The 26,178-nt window shown below is 45.9% G+C and overlaps 1 protein-coding gene across 1 annotated transcript; it reads left to right on the plus strand.

Moving 5' to 3' along the window:
• The first annotated feature begins 335 nt into the window (after positions 1-335).
• SFT2D1 (SFT2 domain containing 1) lies at positions 336-18,146 on the plus strand. The gene is made up of 8 exons (XM_058534015.1): positions 336-511; positions 8,508-8,594; positions 9,181-9,263; positions 10,459-10,540; positions 12,632-12,667; positions 14,612-14,670; positions 16,096-16,125; positions 17,604-18,146. The coding sequence occupies exons 1-8, from the start codon at positions 449-451 to the stop codon at positions 17,641-17,643; spliced, it is 480 nt and encodes a 159-aa protein (XP_058389998.1). The 5' UTR covers positions 336-448; the 3' UTR covers positions 17,644-18,146.
• Positions 18,147-26,178: the final 8,032 nt, after the last annotated feature.

Consider the following 26,178-nt stretch of genomic DNA (forward strand, 5'->3'; position numbering starts at 1 on the left):
GACGTGGGTCTGCAGTACTGGACGCGGGTCTGGGCACCCAGCGTCGAGAACCCTCGTGAGGATGTACGTTCGTGGGTTCAGTATCCAACATGCAATGGCTGTCGCCCGCCGTGTCCCGACTCCAGTGGATGAGGAGGCAGCGACTGCTGAAATCCGAGCACCGGGGACCCGCCGCTGCTCTGCGTCCCCGTGTGACCAATTCCAACCACCCGACCCGCGGAGAGCAAGCGCAGCGACAGCTCCCCGCCCCATCCTCCACGGCCCGCGGAGCCCCAGTGCGCACGCGCCCGCCGCTACGGCAGCCGCAGGGGCCGCGCCGGCGCGCCGGAAGCGGGCGGGGCCGCACTTCCGTTCGCCCCTGTGGTGTCTGCTTTCGGCTTCCCGGGTTCTTGGTGGGCTCGAGAGGCCGGCGAGCTTGTGGTGGCCCTTGCGCCGGGGAAGCAGGGCCATGGAGAAGCTGCGGCGGGTCCTGAGCGGCCAGGACGACGAGGAGCAGGGCCTGACCGCGCAGGTAGCGAGCCCGCGCCCGTCCCCGGGCGGCATCCTCGGTCCCAGCGCCCCCAGCGCCCCCGACCCCCGGGCGCTGCGGGGACAGGCGGAGCGGGGCGAGCGGGGCCGCGCGTGTGGGGAGCGGGGCCTCCTCTAACCCCAGCTGATGCTGGAGGGCTCCACGCGCCCCACGGCAAGAGTCTGGGGAGCTTTCCAGGTTTTCGTGGAGTCTGCAGAAGCTCCCTTTGAGACCCCTCCCCCCCCATTGGGTCTTCTGACTCTTAGGAACCACGTAGCGCGTCTCCCCTCTGCCCCACGCTCCTCTCACCCACCCCGATTTGGTTTTCTGCGCCTCATGTGTGCACGCGCTGTGCAGCGCCAGTAGGTGTGCAGGTCCTTCGTCCTGCGACCGCAGAAAGCCGAAATCTTAAAGTTTCCTTGCATCCGTTTGCCCCTGGAGGTAAATGAGGTGCTGTGTGTGTGTGTGTGTGTGTGTCTTTTGGAAGTAGGGAGACTGGAGAGAAAAAAGCAGGTCATTGAGAAGTGGAATAATACTGAATTAAAGGTTGTCTGTTGAGGCATTGAGCCCTGGTAAGAGATTTAAAAAAACAAAAACAGAAAAACCCCCTTGTCTCTGTGCTTTCCCCACGAGACTTGATAAGAGTTACTTCCTCTAGTGAGAGGGTTAAAAATAGGAGTGGAGCGGGGACTGCTCTGTTAAGTATTTTTGTTATTTGCATCCTCACAAATTCTTGTTTGCTGGTCACAGAAGTGGAACGCTTAAAATCGAAGACTATGATGTAAGGATCTTTTCTTTGTCCCCTTTCCTAGCTTCTCTCCCTGTCATATTTTTTCAGCACCTCTTGTGGGCAGAATCTGGGCTAGTGTGTGAGGGTTCAGAGACTAGAAGAGAAGCGTCTCCTCTCACTGAACTCTATAACCAGTTTGGCAAATCATAATGGTAACACAAGAACCCATAAATAGTAACGAGAGATGTGAAAGAGAAGGGTGAAGAATGAGGTAGAAGAACGAGAAGTGAGAAGGATGAGACCCAGGGAGGTGTGACCAAGGAGGAGGGTGACCCGGGGAGGTGTGACCTGGGGGTGGTGGGGAACGCAGTGAGGAGGAGCAGCAGATGGCTAGTGTGATGGCAGGATCTTGAAAGCAGATGTTTCTGGGGCATAGGAAGGGACGGGAAGCAGCAATGAGGAGGAGGGTGTTCACCTAGACCCCCTCTTGTCCCAGTGGTAAGGATGTGTGGGCAAGAAGACAGGCCCCACTTGAGAGGGTGCAGGGGAGACCCAGTTGCAGACAGAGAAGGATGTGGGGAATGGTCAGAGAAGAGGATGAAAGTTAGGGAGTTTGCTGGTGGTGTTTAGGGATGGGTGGGAGTGTCCTGGGAGTGACGTAGGGCTTGATGAGATTGGCTGGGGACAGATTGAGGAGTTTGGCGAGGCAGTGAGTGTTGGTGGGGGAGCATCCTGAGATCTGGGGCTGCTCCATCCCCTGCTCGGGTGGTGTGTAGGCCAGGGGGAAGACAGAGTAGCCAGAGTTCTGGGGCCCCTCCTTAGGAGAGCTCTGAGGAGATGTCAAGGAGGGATTGACCTGAGCCAGGTCTTAAAGAGTCAAGTCAGATCATATGACTTCCTATAGCACGTGGAATAAAATCCAGACTCCTTTCATGGCACCGCAGACCTCTGCACAGCCTGGCCTCTGCCTACGGCTCCACCTCACCTCACGCCACCCTCTGCCAGGGCTCCTGTGATCCCTCAGCTTTCTCTTTCCCAGTCTAAGCCATTTTTTTTTTTATCTTCTTGGGGGACTTGGCGGTTGTATTTCTTTTTTCTGGGATGCCCTTAATGTGGCTCTTCAGGATTGCATTTGTCATTTCCTTCTGCCTCCTTTCAGCCACCTCTTCAGAGAGGCGGCTTTCCTGATCTCCAATTAATCTATCCTGTCTGTTTCCTTGCAGAACTTACCTTGGGCTGTAATCTGTTTTCCCTCATTTGAATGTATCTCCGTTAAGGGCTGGAATCTTCTCTGTCTTGTTCCCTATTCTATGTCCAGAACCTACCAAGTACCTGGCATGTAATATCTGTTCTTAAATCCTTGCTGAGCAAGTGAATGAATGACTAGTTTGGGTTTGGACAAGTACTGAGGAGAGAGGAGGACATGGATATAAGGCACTAGTTGGTACTTACATGGCAAGGCTGTAACGTGTGAACGTGCCACAGAGGTCTCTTATTTGAACCCCCATCACCTTTATTTAACAGACAGTTTGCATGGTTTGAGACAGGCTATTTTCTTGTGGATTGAATATACCTTATGGATTTGAGTATTTACAAATGGAAACAATTTGTTAGGATGTTTCATTTTAAAGATCACGTGGAAGATAGTAAGGAGAAAAATACCTGTTGTTATACAAATTAAGCTCTCTCTCTACCTTTCTCACTTAAATGATTGCAAGTGTAATACCTGCCTTATGTCTGTTTCCCTGTGTTCACGTTGTGGACACGGATGAGATTGTTTAGGGAGAAGTATAGAGAAGGGCGAGGGGAAGCCTTAGAAAGAAATATTTCATTTACTGGTGGAGCGAAATAAGATGAAGAGGAGACAGAAGGAGCAGCCTGCACTGCTGCTTTGCACCAAAAGTGCACTGATTTGCACCAAAGGCAGATCAGAAGAGAGCACTCTGAAGGAACCGATGGAAGAGAATGTTTCCAGTGGGGGGCTAGGGGGACGGTGGTGAAGTTTCTGGTGAGGGTGAGATGGAAGGGAGACTGGAGTCTTAAGAGTGTCCCCTGGAATGAAGGGCAGGGAAGTTGCTCTCTTGTCTGGAGGATTCTAGTCGGGTGAGTGGGGGAGCTAGATTGCTCAAGGAGAGTGTGCACGGGCAGGCGGGAGCCCATCAGCTCTCAGAGTCTGCCTGCTGGGCCTCACCTGTGCTGGCTCTTCCCAAGCCAGGAGCCGACACCGGGGACAGGCGCTTGTTTCTAGAGTGCGAGTCGAGAAATGGCCCTGGGAGGAGGTCTGGCGGGATGAGGAGGGCGCTCTCTGATGTTTGCTGGCTCGCTGCTTATTTCAGTCAGGTCTCTGTGTCACCTCCCAGAAGGGCCTCTAGCAAGACGGTGCAGTCTAAAGTAGTGCCTGCCTCACTGCTCTCCACCCTTTGACCTGCTTAGATTCTCTTCACAGCACTTAGAACACCTGATGTTCTATTGTACAGGCATTTGCTTGTTTGAAGATAGTGATCTTACCGTGTTCATTGTTATATTACCCATGTTGGAGCTCAGCCGAGCTGGGAGAGAGAGAGCTGGGCCGTCAGGTATCGGAGTAGCTGATCAGAGCAACAAGCCAAAAACGAAAGGGCTGATTCAGCCTTAAGTCACTTTCTGCAATGGTATAAGCAAGAGGCTGAAACGGGAGGAAGTGCCGACTCCCCTGGGTTCCATTTTCCCCCATGGAATGGACACTGGTTGGGGGCCAGATGGATCAGCAAAGATGTGGGGGTCGTCTCGCTGTTGAGGGAGCCCCAGACAAGAGGCTTGGGCAGTTTTATGGACCCTGAGGTCAGGGGAGGAGGGCAAGTGGAAAGACAAAGAGTGGACTGAGTCAGAGAGGAGAAAAGTGTCTTCAAGGTCCCCTCATCCCCTGTGAGGAGGCCTCAGCAGAAGAAGAACTCTGCCCAGGGCCTCAGATAAAGAAACCCTGGAGTGGGGGCCCCGGGGCTGGGAATGAGATGTGTGAGAGGGCATGACTGGCCAGGGCTGAGTCCTTGGCTGCAGCTGCTGTCGGAGATGGCGATGCATGGGCTGTGCACCAAGCCTGCCGTGGAAGGGCAGCCTACCCCAGGACAGCTTTTAATGAGGAGCCGGACCTCACCCAGCACTTAGAACAAGCACCTAGGAGCATTCAGGAGGTGTTGGTTGGATGAACAGACAAATGAATGAGCGGAGGCTGGAGGGTAAAATGAAGAGAGCTTTGTGTTTGTTTAAGATGGAAGAGGCTTAAGCATGTTTAAAGGATGAGGGAAATGTGTCAGGGAGAGAGCATGGTTCACTGTTGGAGATTGTGTAAGATCCTGAGAAGGTCAGAGAGTTGGGATCTACAGCAGGTAGACGGATTGACTTTAGCCCCTCTGCAGTAATCCGAGGAAAGAGAGGACGTTCTTGAGGTGGGCTTGGTGGTGGTAGCCACAGGCAGTGGAGGGAGTTCCCACTGCCAGCTTCCGTTTTCTGTGTGAAATAGGGGAAGTCGTCTGCTGAGAGTGGAAGTGTCAGGGCCAGAACTGGAGGTTTGAACTGGAGGTGGTTTGAAATAGTCAATGGGTGGTAGGGCAAGAAGGCAGGTTGACTTAGAAACAACAGCGCACGTCAGCTTGCTGGGCAGGCAGTGTCCAGGGCCTGTTTGCCGTTGATGTTGACCAGGTGATGATGCCCTGTCCTGCTGCGGGACTCCGCCCAGAGGAAGAGGAAGGAGGGCTTTAGTTATGGTGGGATTTTCCCAGATGGATGCAGTAGAAAGGGCATTTTAAATGTCTCAGTGATGTGAGGTGCCATGTAATTTCCACAGAAAAGGAAGGAGAAGGATTGGTGGGCTGGATAAAGGGGCCCAAGAGGCTGCAGAGCAGTCGAGGCAGGAGCAGTTGAATCCGTGCCACCGGGAGGGTATCGGGGTGGGGTCGGAGAGCAGCAGCTTCCAGTTTGGAGATGGAGTAATTTTGGGTAGTAAGAGTGCCCTGGGTCACTGAGTGGAGTGGAGGGGAAAGACCGTTGAGATTAGGGGACAAGGAACAGAAAGGCCAGGCTGTCCGTGTTGACGTTGAAATCATCCAAGACTCTGCTTGGATCCGGAGTGGGACTTGTGATCAGGGGTCGTGAGTGGGAGAGAAGGACAGAGAGAGCAGTAGGTGATGGAAATGAGGAGGGCGGGGTGGCTGTTAATGTGTGAGCCTCCTGGTGAGGGGAGTGGCCGAGTAAGGAGCAGGACGTCTGAGGAGGTGGGTGAGGACTCAACTGAAGAGGGTCTGTGGACGCCTGTTTCTTGTGCTGTCTGCTCATTTTGATCTTTTTATACACTGCTATCGTTTTGAAAGAGGAGTTTTAGGAATACTGCATTCAGTGCTTTCATTAGTTGAAAGCCACACTGTGCTTCCTGTATTCAAATGGTAGCCGTGGTCAAGGCTCAGGCCTCTGCAGCTGTCTCCTCTGTCATAAGGTCCATCTCCTCCTGGCTTCTGCATCACTGTAGGAAAGAAGCGAGCGTCTACTGTGCCGTGGGTTCATTCATTCATCTGTAATGTTGGTGCTGCGATGATGTTTTCCTCCATTATGTTTTCAACTAGTTTTTTAAATTAATCAAGTTCTAGTTCCAGGTGGTGCTGTTTACTGCAGCACGAAGAGGACACCAGAGAATGGGCGAGTCTCGCTCCTGCTCTCCGGAGATTTCTCTTTGCTTCCTCTTCCTTTGATAACAAATAAGTGAAGTAATTGGTAGCAATGTCAATGTATATTTCTTTTCTGAGACTACATTTAAGAACTCAACACAGTTGGTGGTTTTGGTGGGCTCGTTCCTGATCACGGTCGGACAAGAACGTGGCTTCTAAATGCTTGTGCTAAGGCGGGCCTGGAGCATCCAGTTCCTTCTGTCTCTACGGGAGGAGACAGGTTCTCTGCATGGTGAAGCATAGTATAATCTGCCCAGTTAGGACTTAGGAGATCTGTGATTTGTTTCTGCACCCAGGACAATTTGCAAGATTTGAGATAAATCATTTGCTTGTGGATTGAATATTCCATATTTACAAAAGGAAGTAATTCATTATACATTTCATTTTAAAGATCAGCATGTGCGAGATGGTAATAAGGGGGAAAATAAGCACAAATAACCTGAGAGAAATGCTGAGAGAAATGCTGAGAGACAAAGAGACTGGCTATTGAAAACCAAAAATTGAACTTATGGATAATGGGTGATTTAAACTTGTGGAAAAAAAAGTAAAAATAGATGCTTTTCCTCTCTCGTTAAGCCCTTCTCACACTATGGTGCACTTACGCTGACCATTTAGAAGTCACGCCTACTTAGGATACTGTTCCCGTCTCTTTACGAGCCAGTAGGTCATTCCTATGTAATGTGCAGTCTTCAGGGTTTATTCTGTTCTGTGTGGTTAAAATATACTCGATGTGTATTCTTCCTCATCAGAAAGAATGAAATTTAGATGTTTTTATAGGCAAGTTCATTCTTTGTTTAAAATCCAGTGATCAGTTTTGCTATAAACAGGTGAGATTGCTGGAAACAAGAATGTCTGTGAGTTAAGGCAACTTTTTTTATAATTTTATTTATTTATTTATTTTTCCCCCAAAGCCCCAGTAGATAGTTGTATGTCATAGCTGCACATCCTTCTAGTTGCTGTATGTGGGACGTGGCCTCAGCATGGCCAGAGAAGCGGTGCGTTGGTGCACGCCCGGGATCCGAACCCGGGCCACCAGCAGCGGAGTGCGCTCACTTAACCGCTAAGCCATGGGGCTGGCCCATGGCAACTTTTAAAAAACATTTAAAATATGTTAGAAAGTGATTTATGTTACAGTGACATCATAACTTTACTTAGTTATTTTTATCTACTTTTCATGCTACATAAGGATTCACAGATTAATCTCTTGAGGTAAGGATTCTAACCAAAGATATTTTGAGCTTTTGCATATAAAACTTTTTATTTTTTCTTCATTATTCTTAAAAATACATTATAAGCATGTGGTCTTATTTTTAAGTGTATGTGGTATATAAGTTACACATTTTAATTTTGGTATATAAATTATTAATGTATATTTCTAGCTTCTTGAAACAGCTGTTGATACTTTTTCAGCCATATTGAGAAAATAAGTTTTAATAGTGTACTCAGTAATGTGTACTAAGTAAATGTGTCTACTTAATCATGACTGCATCCTGGATTATTGTACTGTATAAAGTATACACAGTAATTTCTACCTTTTTCCCACATAATTTGGTTAGAGTTTGCATGGCATACAGGAATGTTGTTGCTTGAGAATAAACTATCATTGCAAAAATGTGTTTTTAATAATGGCTAAGGAGCTACCCAAGTTTTCATAAGTTGGTCTTAAATGAACTTTTTATAATGGAAGTTGTCAAATGTATTTGATGGTGACACTACTGGTGTCTGCCCAGGTCCCCGTCATTAGGAGGGTGTGCCCATGCCCCCTCGGCTCACAGCTGTACCCTTCTGTTCACCCTGGAGGTCCTACAGCTACCCTGGCCCTGCCCCCAGCCTACAGCCAGTGACCACCTGACAGGAGTGGGTTCCAGGGGCCAGCCCCCTGCCTCAAGGCAGGGCTGACACTGAATTGCAGTTTACATTGCAGGCCCAGCTCAGCTCCCCCTGAAACCACATCCTTGCTCCATCCTTCCCCTTCTCTGTCCAGCTTCCCTCACTTCCCTCAAGGTTTCTCCTGAGAGCAGTTCCTGCATGAGGACCCCCATCTCAGGCTCTGTGCCCTGGGGACCTCGCCTCAGCGACCTCAGACAGACAGTTGAGAGTAGGGATGGTGAGCCCCGTGTATCCGGATCCAGCCTCAATACTTGGCAATAGTTTACCTGTCTTGTTTCATCTTTCCCCTATATTTTTAATCATCGAGTATTTTATAATATATCTCACACATTAGGTCATTTCATCCACATCAGTGTGCACCTGCTGTTCCTGACAGGTAGGGGCTTTGTAAATCTGTGAACACGGTGCTGTTTTCACATCTGGCACAGTGAACAGTGATTCCGCAGGGCCCTCTGATTCCCAGACCACGTTCACATTTCCCTTCACAACCTTAGGATCTTAATATTAATGTATCTTAATAAATATTATTAAGATATTTATTATCTTAATAAACGACACTATGGTATGCAAAATAAAGATTCATCTTATAGGTTAAAATGAAACTTTGCCTTAATTTAGTGTAAAGAATTAGATTGCTACATGGCGACTTCAGAACATGTTCTAATTTCCCTTCTTTCTTAAGGTCCTGGATGCCTCGTCCCTTAGTTTCAACACCAGGTTGAAGTGGTTTGCCATATGCTTCGTGTGCGGCATTTTCTTCTCTATCCTTGTGAGTTAAGGCTTTATATTGCTTAATAATTTTTATTTTGTGTCAGACTGATAATTCCATTCAGTACCAACAGGCAGTCCACTTTATCTGGATTGCTGGGAGACAATTTTGATGGGGTGTGTTTAGTCATCTGAAATAAGGGGGTAGGGATCAATACAGAGATGTAGAAATTAATATTTTGGGGGGTTATATGAATTGTTAAAATAATTTTACTTAACAAAAGTCAACGTGTGTTAAGAGAGCTGCAGAATCAGTAATTTAGATATGTTAATTATTTTTTAACTTGCCATTTAAAAAGAATATTTAATTTGTAGAGTGAGATTTACTCACATGTATACAGAAGGTTATGTTATGTCTCATTTATATATACTTATATGCAAATAGGCAGAAGATTAAAATTAGCAAATAACATTCAAAATTAACTGATTTTTTAAACTATATAGAGACTATATACTAGCACATTTATACTTAAATTTTATATTATAAAATATTTATATTATAGTATTACTATTGTAGTAGCATATTTATATTTTAAGCCATTACAGTGGTAAAATTGTTTTTAAATAACTGTAATATCTTAACTCAGGGAACTGGATTGCTGTGGGTTCCTGGCGGCATAAAACTTTTTGCAGTGTTTTATACCCTTGGAAATATTGCTGCATTAGCCAGGTATGTGTAGAAGTTTGGCTTCTAAAAATGTTTTGTTTGCTATAGCTATAAAACTTTTCCTTTCTAATTAGCACTGTCCTAACAGGATATATTTCTCTAGCTCTATTCATACCATGAATTCAGCCACAAAATTTCTGTTCGTTCAATAAATATGTGTTGACTCCTGCTATGTGCCAGCTGCCACGATAGACAGAGTCAGTGGCAGGAATGGCCAGCATTTGGGGGCACTTACTGTGTCCAGGGACTCTGTTAAGTGTTCTGTATCTGTTACCCCAGTTCACGAGGTGGGCACTGTCATCACCCCCACCTTATGGCTGGGGTGGTGGTGCAGAGAGGGTTAGTCCCCGCCTGGTGATGTGCCTAGAAGTTGACAGGCCGGCTTCCCACCAGACAGTCCTCCGGAGCTCCGGCTTAGCACTGCCGCGCCCCGTCCCTGCTCTTGTGAAGCCCGCGTCTCAGCGAGGGAGCTGACCGGCCCACCAGCCGGAAGGAGACCTGACGGTCGCAGTGCCAAGCAGAGACGTCAGAGAGCTGACGAGCACCAGGCCCCGGCAGCACTTGGATTGGGCGCTCTGGGAATCCTCTCTGAGGACGTTTGGTGCAGCTTTGCCTGTGTTGGTGTCTGTTGGAGTAGTTGTGTACACTTAGCTTTCAGAGGTGACCTTCAATTTCCTCAGGAGTTTTCTGGATCAGAGGTATTGTCGAGTGAACATGCATGAGCCAGGGCCACGCTCAGGCAGTTTTCCTGGGCTCGTCCCCGCAGTGATTCTCCCTCAGGCTGCGGTCGGGAAGAAGCATGGGGGAGCAGCTTGATGTTGTGCTGTCTGACTGACAGTTCCCCGTGGCGCTGGTTTTTGTTGTTCTGACGGGTGATGTGCATGGAGATCAAGAGGTGGTGACTGGGCTGGCACAGACTGAAAACACACTCCCTTGTCGTTTAGGGTCACTTTGCTGTCATGTTCACCTGTCGCTGTAAACAATGCTACGAATAATTTGTAAAAAGGCGTTTATGTGTCAGAAAACTGAAAGATTAAGGTTTCCTTTTAATACTAAGGAAAAAGAAAGCAGATTTAGTGAGAGATTTTTATCAATAAACTAACATAGGATTTCTTTTCTTTTCTCAAAAGCATTTATTTGTATATAGCCAGATAAATTGGTAGAGCCATCTCTTAGTTCTCTTATTTGTTTCAAATAGTACATGCTTTTTAATGGGACCCATGAAGCAACTGAAGAAAATGTTTGAAACAACAAGATTGCTTGCAACAGTTGTTATGCTTGTAAGTAAATAATGAAAATTTTAAAAAACCTTTTATTGAAGTATTTTTTGCATTTTTTTTTTACAAGTAATGGCCCCCTCTTATGTATGTGCTATTGTTATATTTCTCTTGTTGAATATAATAATCATATCCTTAAACCTGTAAAGAGTTTGGATTGTACAGTATAACCTGGAGTGCCTGGCTGGGTGCATCCTGCTTTCTGTTGCATGTATCTAACACTGTAGCTCTGTGTATTTAAAGTGACGATTAGAGCTGGATGTATTTCATTTTCAAGCCCTGTCGAGTGTTTGTTAATGAACTGCTGTGTGTGCCCTTTGGAGGGTGGGACTGGACAGCAGGTCACTTCTGGTTCCGTTCGAGTCTTCTCAGAGCAAGTTGCCTGAATCGAAGTAGCCTGTCACGTGGCTTTTGTCCCGTCCCTGTTTGACTGCAGTCATGTAGTCTTAATGATGGGGATGTGTTCTAAGAAATGCCTTCTTAGGCCATTTTGTCCTTGTGTGAACATCATAGAGTGTACTTAGACACGCGTAGACGGTGCAGCCTACTACACACCTAGGCTGTATGGTACTAATCTTATGGGACCACCGTCATCTATGCGGTCTGTTGTCAACCGAGATGTTGCTATGCGACATCTTCCAACAGCGTGGTCTTCTGGAGCAATGCCCTAAGTGTACTGTTCATCATATTGTAGGTTCTGTACCTGGCCGGCAGGTCATCACTCCTAAGTTCAATGTTCTCTTTATCTTTGAACAGGGGAGGGGTATACTCGGGGTTAGAAACTAGTTTTATCATCATGCATGTTGGATTCTTAGCTGATCATCGTTTGGGGTATTATGGGCGGAGGAACCCAAGGCCCCCTCTCTACCGAGCCTCTGGCTCCTAACGTCTTGTTCTGTGTCTCTTGCCTTAAAGCATGTTGTTGAATTTAGGTATCAGCATTAGCTAGTTGGTTCTTCTAGCCAATAATGAGCTTTTCAAACACAGCTAACCTCAGTATGTTTCTAAGTAAGGAAATGTTTTCAACTGTAGTGTCTGCGAGTCTTCTCCCACCTCTTTACCAGAGGAAAACTTGACCCTGTTGGACTATGAGAAGTGTGTATTCCACTAAGATTGTTTGTAGATTGGTTTTATTTAGGATGTCCTGGAACCTATCTTAGTAATGTACTGTACCTTGTGAAAACAAGCATAAAGCTGAGAGACTGTTCAAACATTTAGAAATAACAAAATATTTCCCAAAAGAGGCCATTAGTTATTTATATAACATAACTTTGGTGATGACTTGAATCCTAATGTTTCCAGTTGAATCTTCCAAGTGGTCTGATTTGCTGCTGATATAAGATGATGCCTAATAACGATGGCAAAGAAATACTGCCACTTACTTAGCGTCTTCTGAGTGCTGGCCCCTAACTGGAGCACGTTACAGACAAATTCTGATTTGTTCATGATAACAGCCCTGTAGAGCAGGTAGCTAGATACTGTCCTCATTTTAAAGAGAAGAGGACTGAAGTCTAGACCAGATAACTAACTTAACCAAGGACACTCGGCTGCTACTGGGCATCAGAGCTGGGATCTCACCTAGGTCTCTCTGTCTCCAATCCTCCCGCCCGTCACTGTTGCTGTCACCTGCCTCTCATTTTCACTCCCCTGCCTCTTTGGGGGACACAGGGATGTAGGGTGGTGATGATGTGTAAAAGTTGTCACAGTAGATTCTTTATGTAAAGCCAACAAAATAGAATTTACCGTGTGTTAGCAGTTGTACTGAACGCTGTGTTGGCAGTATTCTGTTACTAAACACTAACATAAGCATCATAGGAACAGCTGTTGTCGCTCTAGATCGTTCTACAGACGTTCTTTCTGTTGACTCAAGCAACAGATTAATTACCAGGTGCTTCCAGTTTGCCAAGGAGTATTGCAGTTGTAGACTTTATTTTAAATAACACTCATGGAATATGTAAGGACAAGTAGAGTCATTTATCTCTTTAATTTTGTTCTGTAGTACATTATCCGTGCAGATGAATGCAGATTAGTTCATGCATTTTTCTTAAGTTTTTGAAAGGACTCAAACGTACAATTTTCTTTCTTTCCCTGTAGTTGTGTTTCATATTTACCCTGTGTGCTGCTCTTTGGGTAAGTTACACCAACCATGCCTACTTTCTACTAACTGTGTGGCCCCTCACCAGCTAAAGTGTCCTCACACCGTCATCTCAAAGGAGCTCAAAGTCTGACTTCTTAAAACCCACCAGAGATCGGGTGTCCCTAAAATTGTGTATGGTCACATCCAGTTAGTGGCTAGACTTGGCGCTAGATTCTGCCATCTGAAACAGACAGAGGTGAGTTCGCACTTGCTTTTAGGTCTGGTTGGCTCCTCTGTCAGTCCTGGGCCTTGCGAGGCTCTTGCTGAGGGTCTGTGTCTCTGCTGGGCTAACTGACCAGGCTGATCTTAGCTCTCAGGCAGGGAGGATGCCCGCTGATGAGGGAGTGTACTGTGTGTAATAAGTTCTCGAAACTGATAAGGAGAAAGGGCCAGAAAACAAACCAGAACAAGTGAGAACTTAGTCTTGTAGCACTTACGGATAAGGTGAGCAGCTCTTCATTAGCCTTTAAAGAAGTTGTGGTATTACACTTCATTTGACTTATTGCTGCTCCCGAGTCTTCATTATATTTATGTATTGTTCCTTGTCTGCTTCCCAAAAGAGTTTAAGGTGGTTCTTGAGCTATCAGGAAAACTGCACATTTTAAAGAAGAAAGGGTGGTTTATAATATGTTTTAGAAATGCTCTCTCAAAAAATGTTCTAGTTTTCTTTTTAATTTTGGTGATGTAAGGACTAAACTTCATGTGAGAATTCACTTACCCTTCATTTCCCAATGATAACTTAAAAGAATATTCTTAAACAATTTTTGCATATCCCTATGGAACATGGACTTCTGGTTTTAAAATGGTTTAGGCAGCCTGTTTATTTATAAGCAGTAGATTAAAAAGAAAGAAATAAATAAATAAAAAATAAAAATGGACAGGGAATTCTAAAAATAGATAATTTTATTCTGTTTCTTTTTTTTTTGTGAGGAAGATCAGCCCTGAGCTAACATCCACGCTAATCCTCCTCTTTTTTTGCTGAGGAAGATCGGCTCTGAGCTAACATCTATTGCCAATCCTCCTCCTTTTTTTTTTTCCCCCAAAGCCCCAGTGGATAGTTGTATGTCATAGTTGCACATCCTTCTAGTTGCTGTATGTGGGACACGGCCTCAGCATGGCCAGAGAAGCGGTGTGTCGGTGTGCGCCCGGGATCCAAACCCGGGCCGCCAGTAGCAGAGTGTGCGCACTTAACCGCTAAGCCACGGGGCTGGCCCGAAAAAAAAAACAGATAATTTTAAAACAACCATGGAAACTTTATTTTACATTGTTCCGGAAGATCACAATAAAATACGGTTTTCCTTCAAAAAATAACTCAAGAAAAGGAACAAGTAAAAATGAGTAAGATATGTAAATTCGACATAGCATATAGATCTAAGAGCTAAGGGGCATTTTAAATGTTGATTTTAGAAAAGTTAACATTGACTTTAAGGATCTTACATTAAAGAGTTTTAATATTTTCACCCCATGCACTGTTATTTAGGTAATAGTCATTTAATGCCATATATTTAGCAGTACAGTCATGTGTTGCTTAACGACACAGATATGTTCTGAGAAATACATCTTTAGGCGATTTTGTCGTGTGAACATCGTAGAGTGCACTTACACAAACTTAGATGGCATAGCCTACCGCACGCCTAGGCTCTATGGTACTAATCTTATGGGACTACCATTGTATATTCGGTCTGTCGTTGACTGAAATGTTGTTATGTGGCCCATGACTGTATTTAAATTAAGAGCTACAGAGAATTTTAGAAAGGAAATGTACTTTATGGATATTTAAGTTTCAGATCTACTGAATCTTAAATTTGTCATACTAAAATTTAATAAAATAAATGGAGCTATCATCTGTGTTTTTGAAGGGGAGGAATTGAACTTGGTTGTGAAAAATGTTTTTAAAAATTCTTAACTCGTCGTTTCTCTGTTTTTGCTGTTGTTAGTGGCATAAGAAGGCACTGGCCGTGTTATTCTGTGTATTGCAGTTCTTGTCAATGACCTGGTAAGTCTTAACTGATTAGAAAGTTAAAGTGCCCTAAGTGGTGATAAGCATTTTGTTCTGAGCCTGTAAGCCCTAGGGAAGTCGCTGGCATTTCATCTGCTGAGTATAAGCATGTGCCTTGGAGGGGACAGACCTCCTGAGAGGTCAGATGAGTGAGGTCTGCCATGTGTCCCATGGGACATGGCTCATTGGCCCCAGAGGGAGAGCTGTGGAGAGGTGGGGTCACACAAGTGGTGGGGTGCTGTGCTAACATAGTTACATGATGATGCAGTCACTTCTGATATGTGAAAGAGAAATGGTAAGAAATGTAGGTGATACATATGAGTCCGTAAAAGTGAGGCTGTGTCATAGGATGAGCCCAAGGGAATAATGGTTCACCATTCCTTTTGTACCGTGTTGCTGAATAATCACGAAGTCGAATTCATTGTGATGCTGACTCTGTGGCCCTGTAATACCTGGAGCTGTCTTCTGAATCATCAGTGAACAAACCCTTGTTTACTAGTGCTCCTCTGCCTTAGTTTCCTCTGCCTCTCGCTCCGAGTGTTCGCTCATGCCCATTCTTCACACTTGCCCCTTCATGAAGCCTTTTATGCCTTGGACTACGGCCAGTCCAGCTGCATGGAAGGCCCAGTGAAGGTGGGATTGAGTTGAATCTGCCCCTCCTTGCACATGTCTGTATTAGAATAGGAAATTTTTTTCGTGTATAAAATATTTTTAAGAGTGTTTTTCCTTATTCTTTAGAGCTAAGTCTTGTTTGCTCCTTCTGATAGTCCTGGTTTTGCTGTCTTAAATGTCTCCTTTTTGTTATGGCCCACTCTGCGATCAGTCTTTCTTGTGGCCCTGCTTCCGCCTCTCTGCTGACGGATGTGGCATCAACGTGTGATCAGTGCGGTTTTCTGCGTGTTACGGACCAGCTGCGTGGGGATGTTTTAGTTTCCTTCAGTGAAATGTGAAAAATTTAAATTGAATCCCTTAGTGTTCTATAATATGTTGCTTTTTATTGCATAATCTGTACTCAACGATTCATCTATCTCTAAGGGAGAATGCAGTTTATTCTCATTTTTGTTTCTATTTTAAAAAATAAAAAGAGTAACCTTTTTATTATAACAAGCTCAAGCTTTAGCAGGCATCAGAATTACTTAGGGAGTTCGTTAGAACACAGATTGTTTATCAAAACACCGAGTTTCTCATTCAGGAGGTGTGGGGTGGGGCCTCAGAACTGGCATTTTTAACAAGTCCCTGGGTGGTGGTGTTGCTGGTCCACTTTGAGAATCATACTGGAGTCGTGACTTTGGGGGTCATACTTTGAGAATCACTGTGCAATATTCTGCTGCTTTGTTTTTTATGGTGTTAGAATATGGCCATTTGGCATAAAGAAAAATGTCATTTAGATTAAATTTCAACAAACTTGAATTTTTCTTGCAGGTATAGTCTATCATACATCCCATATGCAAGGTGAGCTTGTTTGAATTCCATCTTGTTATTTCTGGTCCTCTAATTCTCTTTGCACAAATACATGAATTTTAGCAAATAATTTGCACATTAGAATATTATTTAAAAGGCTGTTTTTTGTTCACTTTTACTTTCTCCCCAAAAGGAAATTATTTTTTTAATGACATGAATAGAAGCTTGCCATATGAAGTGAAACCAATTTGAACACATGTAATGGATAGGTTGGGAATTTACTCCTACTTTACCATATGAACATTTGCAGTTAGGGGATTCTGACAAGAGATTCCGGAATCTTCCATGACTGCAAATATTCAGTAAATAGGATGTGGAGACTATGGAAACAAGTTGTACTTTAAAAAAAGGAAGTAGTGAAAAAATGAGATCTGATACATAAGTGTTTGTTTTAAGCCGGTAGAAACATATTTATTCTGTATGTCAAGAGGTAACTGCCATTTTCTTATATTTTTTTGGAGAAATGTACTAATTCACTTGTGGAGAGAAAAGTAAAACTAATTTCAATCTTAAATCTGGCAGATTCAGAAAAATATCCTGTTGAGGCACAGCTTTGCTTCTTTGTGAAATTTGGAAACACAGGTTGTATATGAAAAACAGCAAAATTGTATGCCTCGTATGAGCAGTGAAGGAAACTGGTAGACCTTCTGTTTTATTCAGTTTCCAGTGGTTGATTCTTTTTGATGAACATGTATCGGGAGAAAAAGCAAAACAGGATCAGCTGCAGGTGAGCAGGGTGTAGAACAGGAGCGCCAAAGGTAGTTTACCAGTCCTCGGGCCAGAGAGGACAGCTCTGCTGCTGCTCAGCAAGGGGAAAGGTCACCAGGATATGACTTCCGCTCCTGGACCACCTGAGCTCGCAGACGTGGCAGGGTGTCTGGAAAATGACCAATCCTGCCCTGGACGTCTAGGATCCTGCACTTGAGAGCAGCGTGCGGAATGTGCCCGTGTCTCCAGTTTATTGGTGCATGCATTTAACAGTCTGTGTAAAAGTGGTAATTTTCATTGAATACAAGTATCAAGTACTAGTTTAAACAAACTGTTTTGGAAGAAAAATATGAAAGGAGAGTGAGGTTTATCACATGAATTTTTTTGGAATTCTTAGGAGGCAGTTATAAATATTTTACTTTGTAAAAGCTAGTTCATTATTTCTTTTTAAAAATTAGTTCTTTTGTTAGGTTACTTTTGGCATTTAAATTTATTTCTTCATATTAAGATTAGCATATGTGCTGGTAAATATTTCCTAAAATAAGGCCCATTTCAGAAATTAACAAATTATTTCCGAGTCTCGGTTCTTGATTTCAAATATGTTCAGCACAGTTTTAGTTCATCAGGAAATGTGTGGGAGTTGCACTGAGTTCTGATTTAAAAGGCTGATCGTGCACTTGTCTCTTTTTAGGCATGTTTTCTGAAAGGTGGCTCTCGAGGCAGATTATTATATTGTTCTTTCCTCCTTGTTTTTCCACCAGGGACGCAGTAATTAAATGCTGTTCTTCTCTCCTAAGTTGAAAATCAGAAACTCTTCGAAAAAAGCATTGGAAAGTTGATGTTCTGTTTTTGGTGAAGTATGCTTTTACTGATACAATAATCACTCCAAGAAGAAGTGCTGTGACAGTTTTCAGACCATTTTGTGCGCTAGTAAAGACTATATGCTTGATTAAACTGTTAAATGCTTGTAATGGTAAATTCATTGTGTGTCATTAATGTGCTCTTCCAAAGATAAGGAGACTTTAATCACTGCCAATTGTAAATGATTTTTCGCCAGTTTTTTAATCTTTTCTAAACAGCATTTGAGATGTGAATATTTAAGGATCAACCTGTTCTGCAAGATTTATTCAGCTTTTTTGTTTCTTAAAATGTCTACATTTTTAAAATATCTTTTTTTAAAAAAACTTTAAATGTGAAAGTTTTTACTTTAAGCTCAAAGCTTTTTATTATATGTAATAAAAATAATATATAAATCTTTACAATTTTGAAATAAACCCACACTTGGAAAAATAACATTTTCTGGATCAAATTTCTAATGTTTTAAGTCGGCAGTACATTGATTGAGTTCAATAAAATTTAGTTCAGACATTATGCAGTTTTTCTGTAGGAAAATGAATAAGATACAAGCTGTGTGCTAGTGCTCCTGAGTACAAATGTGTAAAAACTAACAGGACGGCGTAATGACACATTCACAAGTGTGTCGTTGAGGGCGCAGACCTGAAAGCAGAGCGTGCCCGGAAGTCCAGGAGAGGCTGTAACGTGGGGGACTAGTTGTAGGTGTAAGGAGAGCGGACAAGCCACGTTGGCAGGGGAGGCAGCCAGACACTAGCAACAAGGGAAGAAGCTGCTTTCACGCCAGGGCTGGAGGAATGAGGGGAAGGAGGCGCCTGGCAGGAGCTGGGCCCTCCAGGGAGAGCCTGCTGAGGGAGGAGCCTGCTTGGTGGGGCTAGAGCATTGCAGAAGTGGGGCGGGGGGTGGGGGCAGCTCCCCCTGCCCCTCCACCCAGGTCTCCCACCAGTGCCCCAGCTCCGTTGGCTGGTCCTGGTCAAGTCACTTGCCCACTGAGCTTCAGAAATGCGGTCTGCAGGGAAAGGACCGATGGGCGAGTGCCGGCCCAGACCGCGGTGCAGAGGAGGTGGCGGTGCTCAGCCTGGTGTCATGAGCGTTAGTGGAGGAAAGGGCTCATGAGAGGATGATGGTAGGGTTACTTCTTGAGTGGTTAGCTTCCTGAACACATCGTGGGGAGAGTGTTCTAGAGGGGACGGCAGGAGAGGAGGTTTGGCTGGGACAGAGTAGATCAGGTGCTTGATATTGCTGGAGTGCGGAGAGGGGATGGAGGGAGCTGAAGCTGGGGAGAGAGGCAGGACCAGGTGGTGAAGGACCATGGGAGTCAGGCATTGGTACAGGGTGAGTCAGCTCTGGGAAGTCGGGCACTGCGCCAGGTGGTGGCGGTAGATGAAAACACACGTCCTTACCCCAAAGGTCCCGGTTATGGGAGAGGCAGACGCATTCCCATCTGTCATCAGGATATGTGACTGCGGTTACAGAGAGTCACAGGACATCGTGGGAGTGTAGAGAGGGGCAGCTCTCCATTCTGTGGGCAGAGGTGATGCATGCGGACCAGCGAGGAAGAGGAGAAAGGGCATGCAGGTAGCATGGCGTGTGCAGAGCACCACAAAGAAGTTGGGGGCATGCGGAAAACATCCTAAAGGGGCTGGAGTTTGACCCTGAAAGTAGCCTGGAGCTCAAAGAAGAAGAGTGTTATTTTAGACAATTAGTAGTTGACAATAGCAGTAAAGAAAATAAAAGGTCCTAGTTCTCAGAAGAGATTAGGGGACAGCCCAGCATCCTCATTTGCCGAGCATCCTCCAGGTGCCTCTCCACAGTGCACCCCCGGCCAACCGTACTTTATGGTCAGGAGAGCAGAGCAGCAGAGCTGAGGTGACTTGTCCTTGGCAGGGCCAGCATGACCGAGGCTGAGTTTGAAGAGGCCTGTCTGTGTCCGGAGGTGCCTGAGCTCTGCTGTGCCCTCTGCCTCCTAAATCCTTGTGCTCTGCCCTCCTGTTTGTCAGCTGCATCAGAAACCTTACCTGGAGAAGACAGGGAATTGAGAATCTTACTGAGAAGTCTCTCTGCAGTCTCGTTGCTTTCAGGTAGACTTGGTTTTCTGGATTGAAATTGTATTACTTGCTTACCTTTCATCCGGCGTTGGCTGTAGGGTTCAGCCACGCCAGGGTGAGGGGCCTGCCAGGAGTCAGTGTGGGAGAGGCGGGGTGAAACTGAAAACCATTCAGTCCGGGTAGTGCCAGAGGGAGATCCTGAGCCAGAGTCAGCTCAGGGACAGTTGGCGATGGTCAGCAGAGAGCAGAAGATGCAGCTTGTCTTGAAGGGTTTTCTAGTCTTCAGATCGGAGGCCACTGTTGGTGTTATGGTTTGGAGTGACACGTACCCAGAACTAACTGGAAGCACATTGCTATACTGGAGCAGAGGAGCCCAGGACAGAACAGAGAGTAGCTTTGGGTAAAGATGTCCACCGTGGAGGTGGGGCACAGCCTCGGGGTGGAGGAGAAGCCTTAAATCCACTGAAATGGTACGAGAGAGAGACCCCTGAGACAGGAAGGGTGTTGCCCTGCTTGGAGCTCCCAGGCAGCCCAGGAGGCCCTCTGTCCCAGCCCACACGGCAGCAGTGGCAGATGTTCCCGGGGGCTGGGGGGTGATGGAAAGCACTAATGATTGATGAGCACATGTTCTGTGCCAGGCATGGTGTTCATGTGCCTTGGGAAATTTCACGCCCACCGGAACCCGGCTCTGCCCACTCACAGCTGGGGAAGTTCAGTCTGGAAGGTGAGCCAGCCCCAAGATGAGCGAGAGTTGGGGTTGGAATGTGGATCTGGTTGTGTGGCTGCTCCATCCCCCCTGCAAGGGAGGAGGGACATTGTCATGGGCTTCAGAGCCTGTGGGTGTGAGCAGGACACCGTGATGCGTGTGTGTCCCCGGCAGGAAGGGACGGTGAGAGGTCAGCCAAAGCCCGTGCTAGGCCCTGCACTGGGTGTGAAGATCACAGATCAGTCTCCCATAAATCACGTGAGAGAATCCCACATCAGACTGTTTCCTGAAGCTTCTTCAGGATGGACTTCCCTTGGGAGGGGTTCTGCTGTGGTCAGAGGCCCGGATCCACAGCAGGATATCCTGATCTGTCTCCATCCTACTTTTCCTCTGGTTTGCCACCTTCCTGTCTCCTGGCGAGTCCTGCAGCCAGCCAACAGCCCACAGCATGCACAGAGACTAGGCCGGCCTGCTCGGCCTCCCTGAGAGAATTCTTGCGAAGGTTCACAGCCGGTGCCCACGGATAGGCTTTGCAGGTTTCATGATCCCCCCACCCATCCTCCACATTGTATGCAAAATTTAGTGTTTTCTCAAAGGGGTCCCCAAAATGTTTACATCCACTGGCATAAACAGCTGAGGCCCTCTCTGGTTGAAGGCCCGTGGCAGCTGTGAGAGGAGGGGAACGGGAGCTAGTGTAGGGTACCCTCGCTAAGACTGCGGCAGCTCCCCTTCTGTGTGGAGGTCAGAGTGTGCAGGGCATGGGGTGGCCCCAGCACAGTCCGGCTGTGCACGTTTGGGCAAGGCCCTTACCTCTGTAAGCTTCCACTTTCTTATCTCAAGAAAAAGGTTAAGAATGAAGTTCTACCAGTATTGGCTTGGTAGGATTGCTGGGAGGGATCAGTGAGGGAGCAGTGCCTGGCACGTAGCATTCAGTGGAGACTATCAAAGGAGAGAAGCCTTGGGCGGCTATGTCAAAAGCTGCTTTTACACACACGTCTGTGAGACTTGGGGACTATAATGAACTTGTCCCTGAGTGCTCCCAGAGTGAACCTCAGGGACACGGGAGGGAGGCGTCCGCTGCCCCCTTCAGAGAAGGCCCCTGCAGCCCCATGGGCCTGAGTGCATCATGACCGGCCTGGCGGGAGCTTCGGCCCCATCCTCCTCTGGCAGAGACCTGCGGGAAGCGGTGCTAAGGGCTGCCCCTGCTGGTGGCAGCAGTAATGACAAGCCTTTGGCACAGTTTCTCCGGTCCTGGCGGCGGCAGTGGCTGGTGCCGGTCTCAGGAACTGGAGCTGGAGGACATGAGGGCCCTGTACGTGACAGTGACCCCAGGGAACCTGTGGGGGATCTTGGAAGGGGACCAGCACCAGAGGGTGGGGGCCAAGGCAGAGAAACAGTTCATGTTCATAACCCTCTATCCCCAGACTGGTGTGATCTAAGGAAATGGGGACTTCACTCTATTATTCTCTTTAAATATTAATTAAACCATCTCCTGAAGTATAAACTAGCTGTGAAAATGTCTGTGAGGTCATTTAAAATTGGACTTTGCTTTTACGAAGCTGCTTTACAGCTGCTGCTGCATTTGCAGTGCTAGATTGAAAATACCGAATACGCACAGTGGTCGTTGTGGGGGGACTGTCTGAAATCGGCGCCGTCCTCCGTCACCGTCTCGCTGTCCGAGCACACCCGTCCCCAGCTGGTGTACTCAGGCATTATCTTTTGCTGTCAAGTGAATTATTTAAGGAACGGCTTACGACTAGATGCTTTTGTGGGGCGTGAGGGAGCAAGTGGAAGTACCAGCCTCTTGTGGAAAAGTGTTCAGTGTTTTGATCTAATGTATAATGGGATGAATCGAGGTGACCAGAGAGGTGACGCTGACACAGAACTGCCCCGCCCCGTGAAGGCACACTCACCCGGGGTTAATGTGGACCGTGAGGCCCTAGGGCGCACCCGGCTGGTTCAACAGCAGCCGCGCAACCACAGGGCGGCTCTGCTTTCTGTCCTCGAGTCCTTTCCTCTCGTTCTGCGGTGCTCGGAGCCACGTTACAACTTTTGCTGCCTAACTACGTGTCCCCAGGGTAGTTTCCGCACGCATCCCTTGGCCCAGTGTTTCCAAGCAAGCACTCATTAGCACACAAGTTCCATGCTCATTATTAGAAGACTTACTGCTACTGCTTCTCCCTGCCGTATGGGAAGATTGTGAGTACATTTAATATATCTAAAACCCTGAGCTTTCCAAGAAAAAAGTGTAATAACAACTTAAGGCATATCACTTTTCATAGTAGAGTTTGTGACTTTTCTTCAGACTGCATGATCTCGTTCTTATTTGCTTCACTTTTTTCCAGGCTGTTACAAGAAAGAACCAAGTATTAAGCTTTGCTTTTAAAGTGGAGAATACACTCCTACTAGCCAAGATTTTGGTTAGCCGTATCAGAGCGTAGGGGCTCCTTGTGCAACACGGCAGGCAGTGTAGCAGTTTTCAAAGTGTGGCCCAGGGACGTGCCTGGGGTCCCGGAGACACTTTCAGGGTCTGCTCTGGTGATAATCCCAAGACACTGCCTATGCTTTTCACTCTGTTGCTGCCGTGAGCGCACAGTGGAGTTACGAGGCTGCAGATGTGTGAGCGCACAAGGACCGAGCACAGAGCCCGCCTCTGATTTGATTTGTTTGTTTTAGAAAATATTATTTTTTTATTAAAAATATGTTAGCATAATGGGTTTATTGTTAATGTGATGTGTTTATTATTATTTTAGAATACATTAATAAACATTTCTTAGACTCTCAGTTTAAATTTCTAGGGGCCGGCCCGGTGGCACAGTGGTTAAGTGCTCAAGCTCTGCTGCGGTGGCCCAGGGTTTGGATCCCGGGTGTGCACTGATGCACCGCTTGTCAAGCCATGCTGTGGCAGTGTCCCATATAAAGTGGAGGAAGATGGGCACGGATGTTAGCCCAGGGCCAATCTTGCTTGGCAAAAAGAGGAGGATTGGCAACACATGTTAGCTCAGGGCTAATCTTCCTCACACAAAAACAATAAAAATAAAAAATAAATTTCTAATAAGGTCAACATCAATAGATAGAGGCCATGAAAACAAGAAGCTGTTGGGGTCCTAAGAGTCTTGAGACCCATTAGCATCGAGGGAGCTCTTGGGTCTCACGAGTCTCGCCCTGGCCGCATGCTAGTGGTGGGGCTACTTGGGCAAACCGTGGTTTCTTCATCTGTAAAATACAAGTATGGCTGGTACTTCTCTTAAGGCTCTCGTGAGGTTCCAATGAAGGAATCCAGATAACGTGGATTATTATCTTCATGATGAGAAAAAAGAAAGACTCTCAAGAAAATAGCATCTGAACAATTTCCTAAATGTTTTCTTACTCCTGAATGCTTTCGCAGTAACAGACAGTGTTAGAAGAAATTTAGGTAATTTTTAGGTATTGACCAAGTTCTCTATTTCTCAGTAATAGGATTTATAAAACATTTTAGTTCCAAATGTTTGACTACTTATTGCTATATCAAGTGAAATTATTTGAATCAAGACAGAGAGATGAAGTATAGCACATGGGAAGAGAATGTACTTAGAAAAACTTATACTGATTTGGTTTCCTTTTTGAAATTGTACTGAATGTACATTGGAGTATTATATGCCTTAGTAAAACCAAGAAATTAATAAGTTTATGAGAAAAATAAAACATTTCTTAAAATCATGGCTAATTTCCTCGTCTTATGGTGTGCTTACTGGCTCTAATTTAATTAACTGGTAACTCCATGGTAATGAACAGTTGAGCACCAACGTGTCTGTGTGTAATGTACATTCATTCTGGATGACATCTGTGAGTCCAGGCAGTGATGTGTGGTCAGATCTGTGGCTTTCTTTGCAGAGCAAGGTCATCATACCACAGCCTCCATGATTCTCAGTTCAGTTCACACCCCAACTGAACTTACCCTCTATCATTTTAGTTTGGCCTGGATATAATCTTCTTGGTATTTTATTTTAGTGATTGAAATATTTTCTGCATACATTATGTTCATTCTGGAAATATTTTAAAGGGTTGTTGTAATGAAAAGTCTTTATTCGTACACTTACTCTGATAAAATAGTAGGAGAAAAAATTACCATGAATTCCTAAATGGTGGACAATAATTGTGTTATTGTTTATGTGAAATTTGAAAATCAAATAAGTATAATTTGAAAATTAAATGTCATAAGTAAAAAATATGGACAGTTCTAATATATATATTTGATCTTGCTTAATTGACCTTTCACATCAACCAGCTTATGTGGAATAGTAAATTTCATAACCTCAAGATGAAATGTAATCATGTATTTTAGAGATCAACTCTTGTACGCTGGTGATCCAGAAATACACTTGGGAAACGGATGAGCTGATCACAGTATTCTAGCACTCGACTTTTATTATTTAGTATATAAATAGTTATCCCTGTTGCTGTGTTGTGGGCATGTTATCCAAAATCCCATGTGAATTATGAGTTAAATTTAACTCTATTTCTTGACTAATCAGTTTTCCGTCACATTTCCTATTCTGAACTTAAATTTGGCTTACTTCTCCTAGTGTGACTTTCCTTACTGGTAACTGTCACCAGCTAGTCAAGTCAACCAAATAGAATGTGTAACGGATTCTTAACAGGCCAGTGTGCCAGTGACGAGGGCAGTGACACATGCTGCTTTCCCACGTTCCCTGTGGGCCCATGCCAGTCGTTCTAGCCTCTGATTTTCAAGGGCTGAAGGTTTCAAGTAGAAGAGGTAGCTGGCAGGGAGCAGTGGTGCTGTCATGTGGATGTTTTAGCAGAGTCTGAAGACCAGAGTCCTGCTGGAAATGCTAACTTCTCAACCAATTCTGAGACAGCAGCCCACCATGAGGTACGGGAACTCCTCATCCCCCCACAAGAGCGCCTACCTTCAGGAGAGAGAGGGCAGAGATGCCCTTCCAACCTGGGCGGGAGAGGGACCCCTGTAGCTGGTATCATTACAGCTTTTGAACTGCTGGGGTCCATACTCAGATCTCTGGGTGTCCAGCTGTTGTTGATGTTTCTCCGTAGCCTGTCTACCTCTGGAGCTGTGCCCACGGGAAATGCACTGACACCTTCCCCTCCCAGTCCTCTCCTGCTGCCATCCTCTCCTGTCTTAGTGTCTTCATCTCATCTCCTCTCCTCCACTCTCCTGGTACAAGACTGTGGACCTGCGGCCACCGCTTACATACCTAGTCCCACCCCCACCTAGAAATACTAAAACCTGGAATCAAATGCACGTGTGCTTTCAGTACCTACAACGGACATTTTATGACCTAAACTCTCCAGTGTTCACACCTGAGCGGCAAGCCCTTGCAGTCTGGTGGGGAAGGGGAGAATGTCCAGGCAGAAGAAGGAGAGCGGGGAGACTTGTCTTGAAACTGTTTCCCTATTTTATGGAGAATATGTAAACGTGTGGGTGGTTTTGGGGGTGCTGTGGAGATTATGGGGCCTAAACCCACCCCTCCACCCCCAGCTGTGGGGAGAAGTGTTTCTGGCCACCATCCAGTTTCCTTCTTGCCTCCCGCCCTATACCCAGTGTCCCCCTCTAGTGGAATACTTGGGGATCGGAGGGGAATGTGGCCAGTGCCCTGGTGGTGGACGGCCACAGGGAGGTGCTGCTGCTGCCGCCGCCACTGCAACAGCGGTGGCGCCATGCTGTGTGGACTACCGGGACCCTGGCACAGGCATATCTGAATGCTTGTGGGC

This window comes from Diceros bicornis, chromosome 39, assembly GCF_020826845.1.
Source record: "Diceros bicornis minor isolate mBicDic1 chromosome 39, mDicBic1.mat.cur, whole genome shotgun sequence".
NCBI classification, from domain to species: domain Eukaryota; kingdom Metazoa; phylum Chordata; class Mammalia; order Perissodactyla; family Rhinocerotidae; genus Diceros; species Diceros bicornis.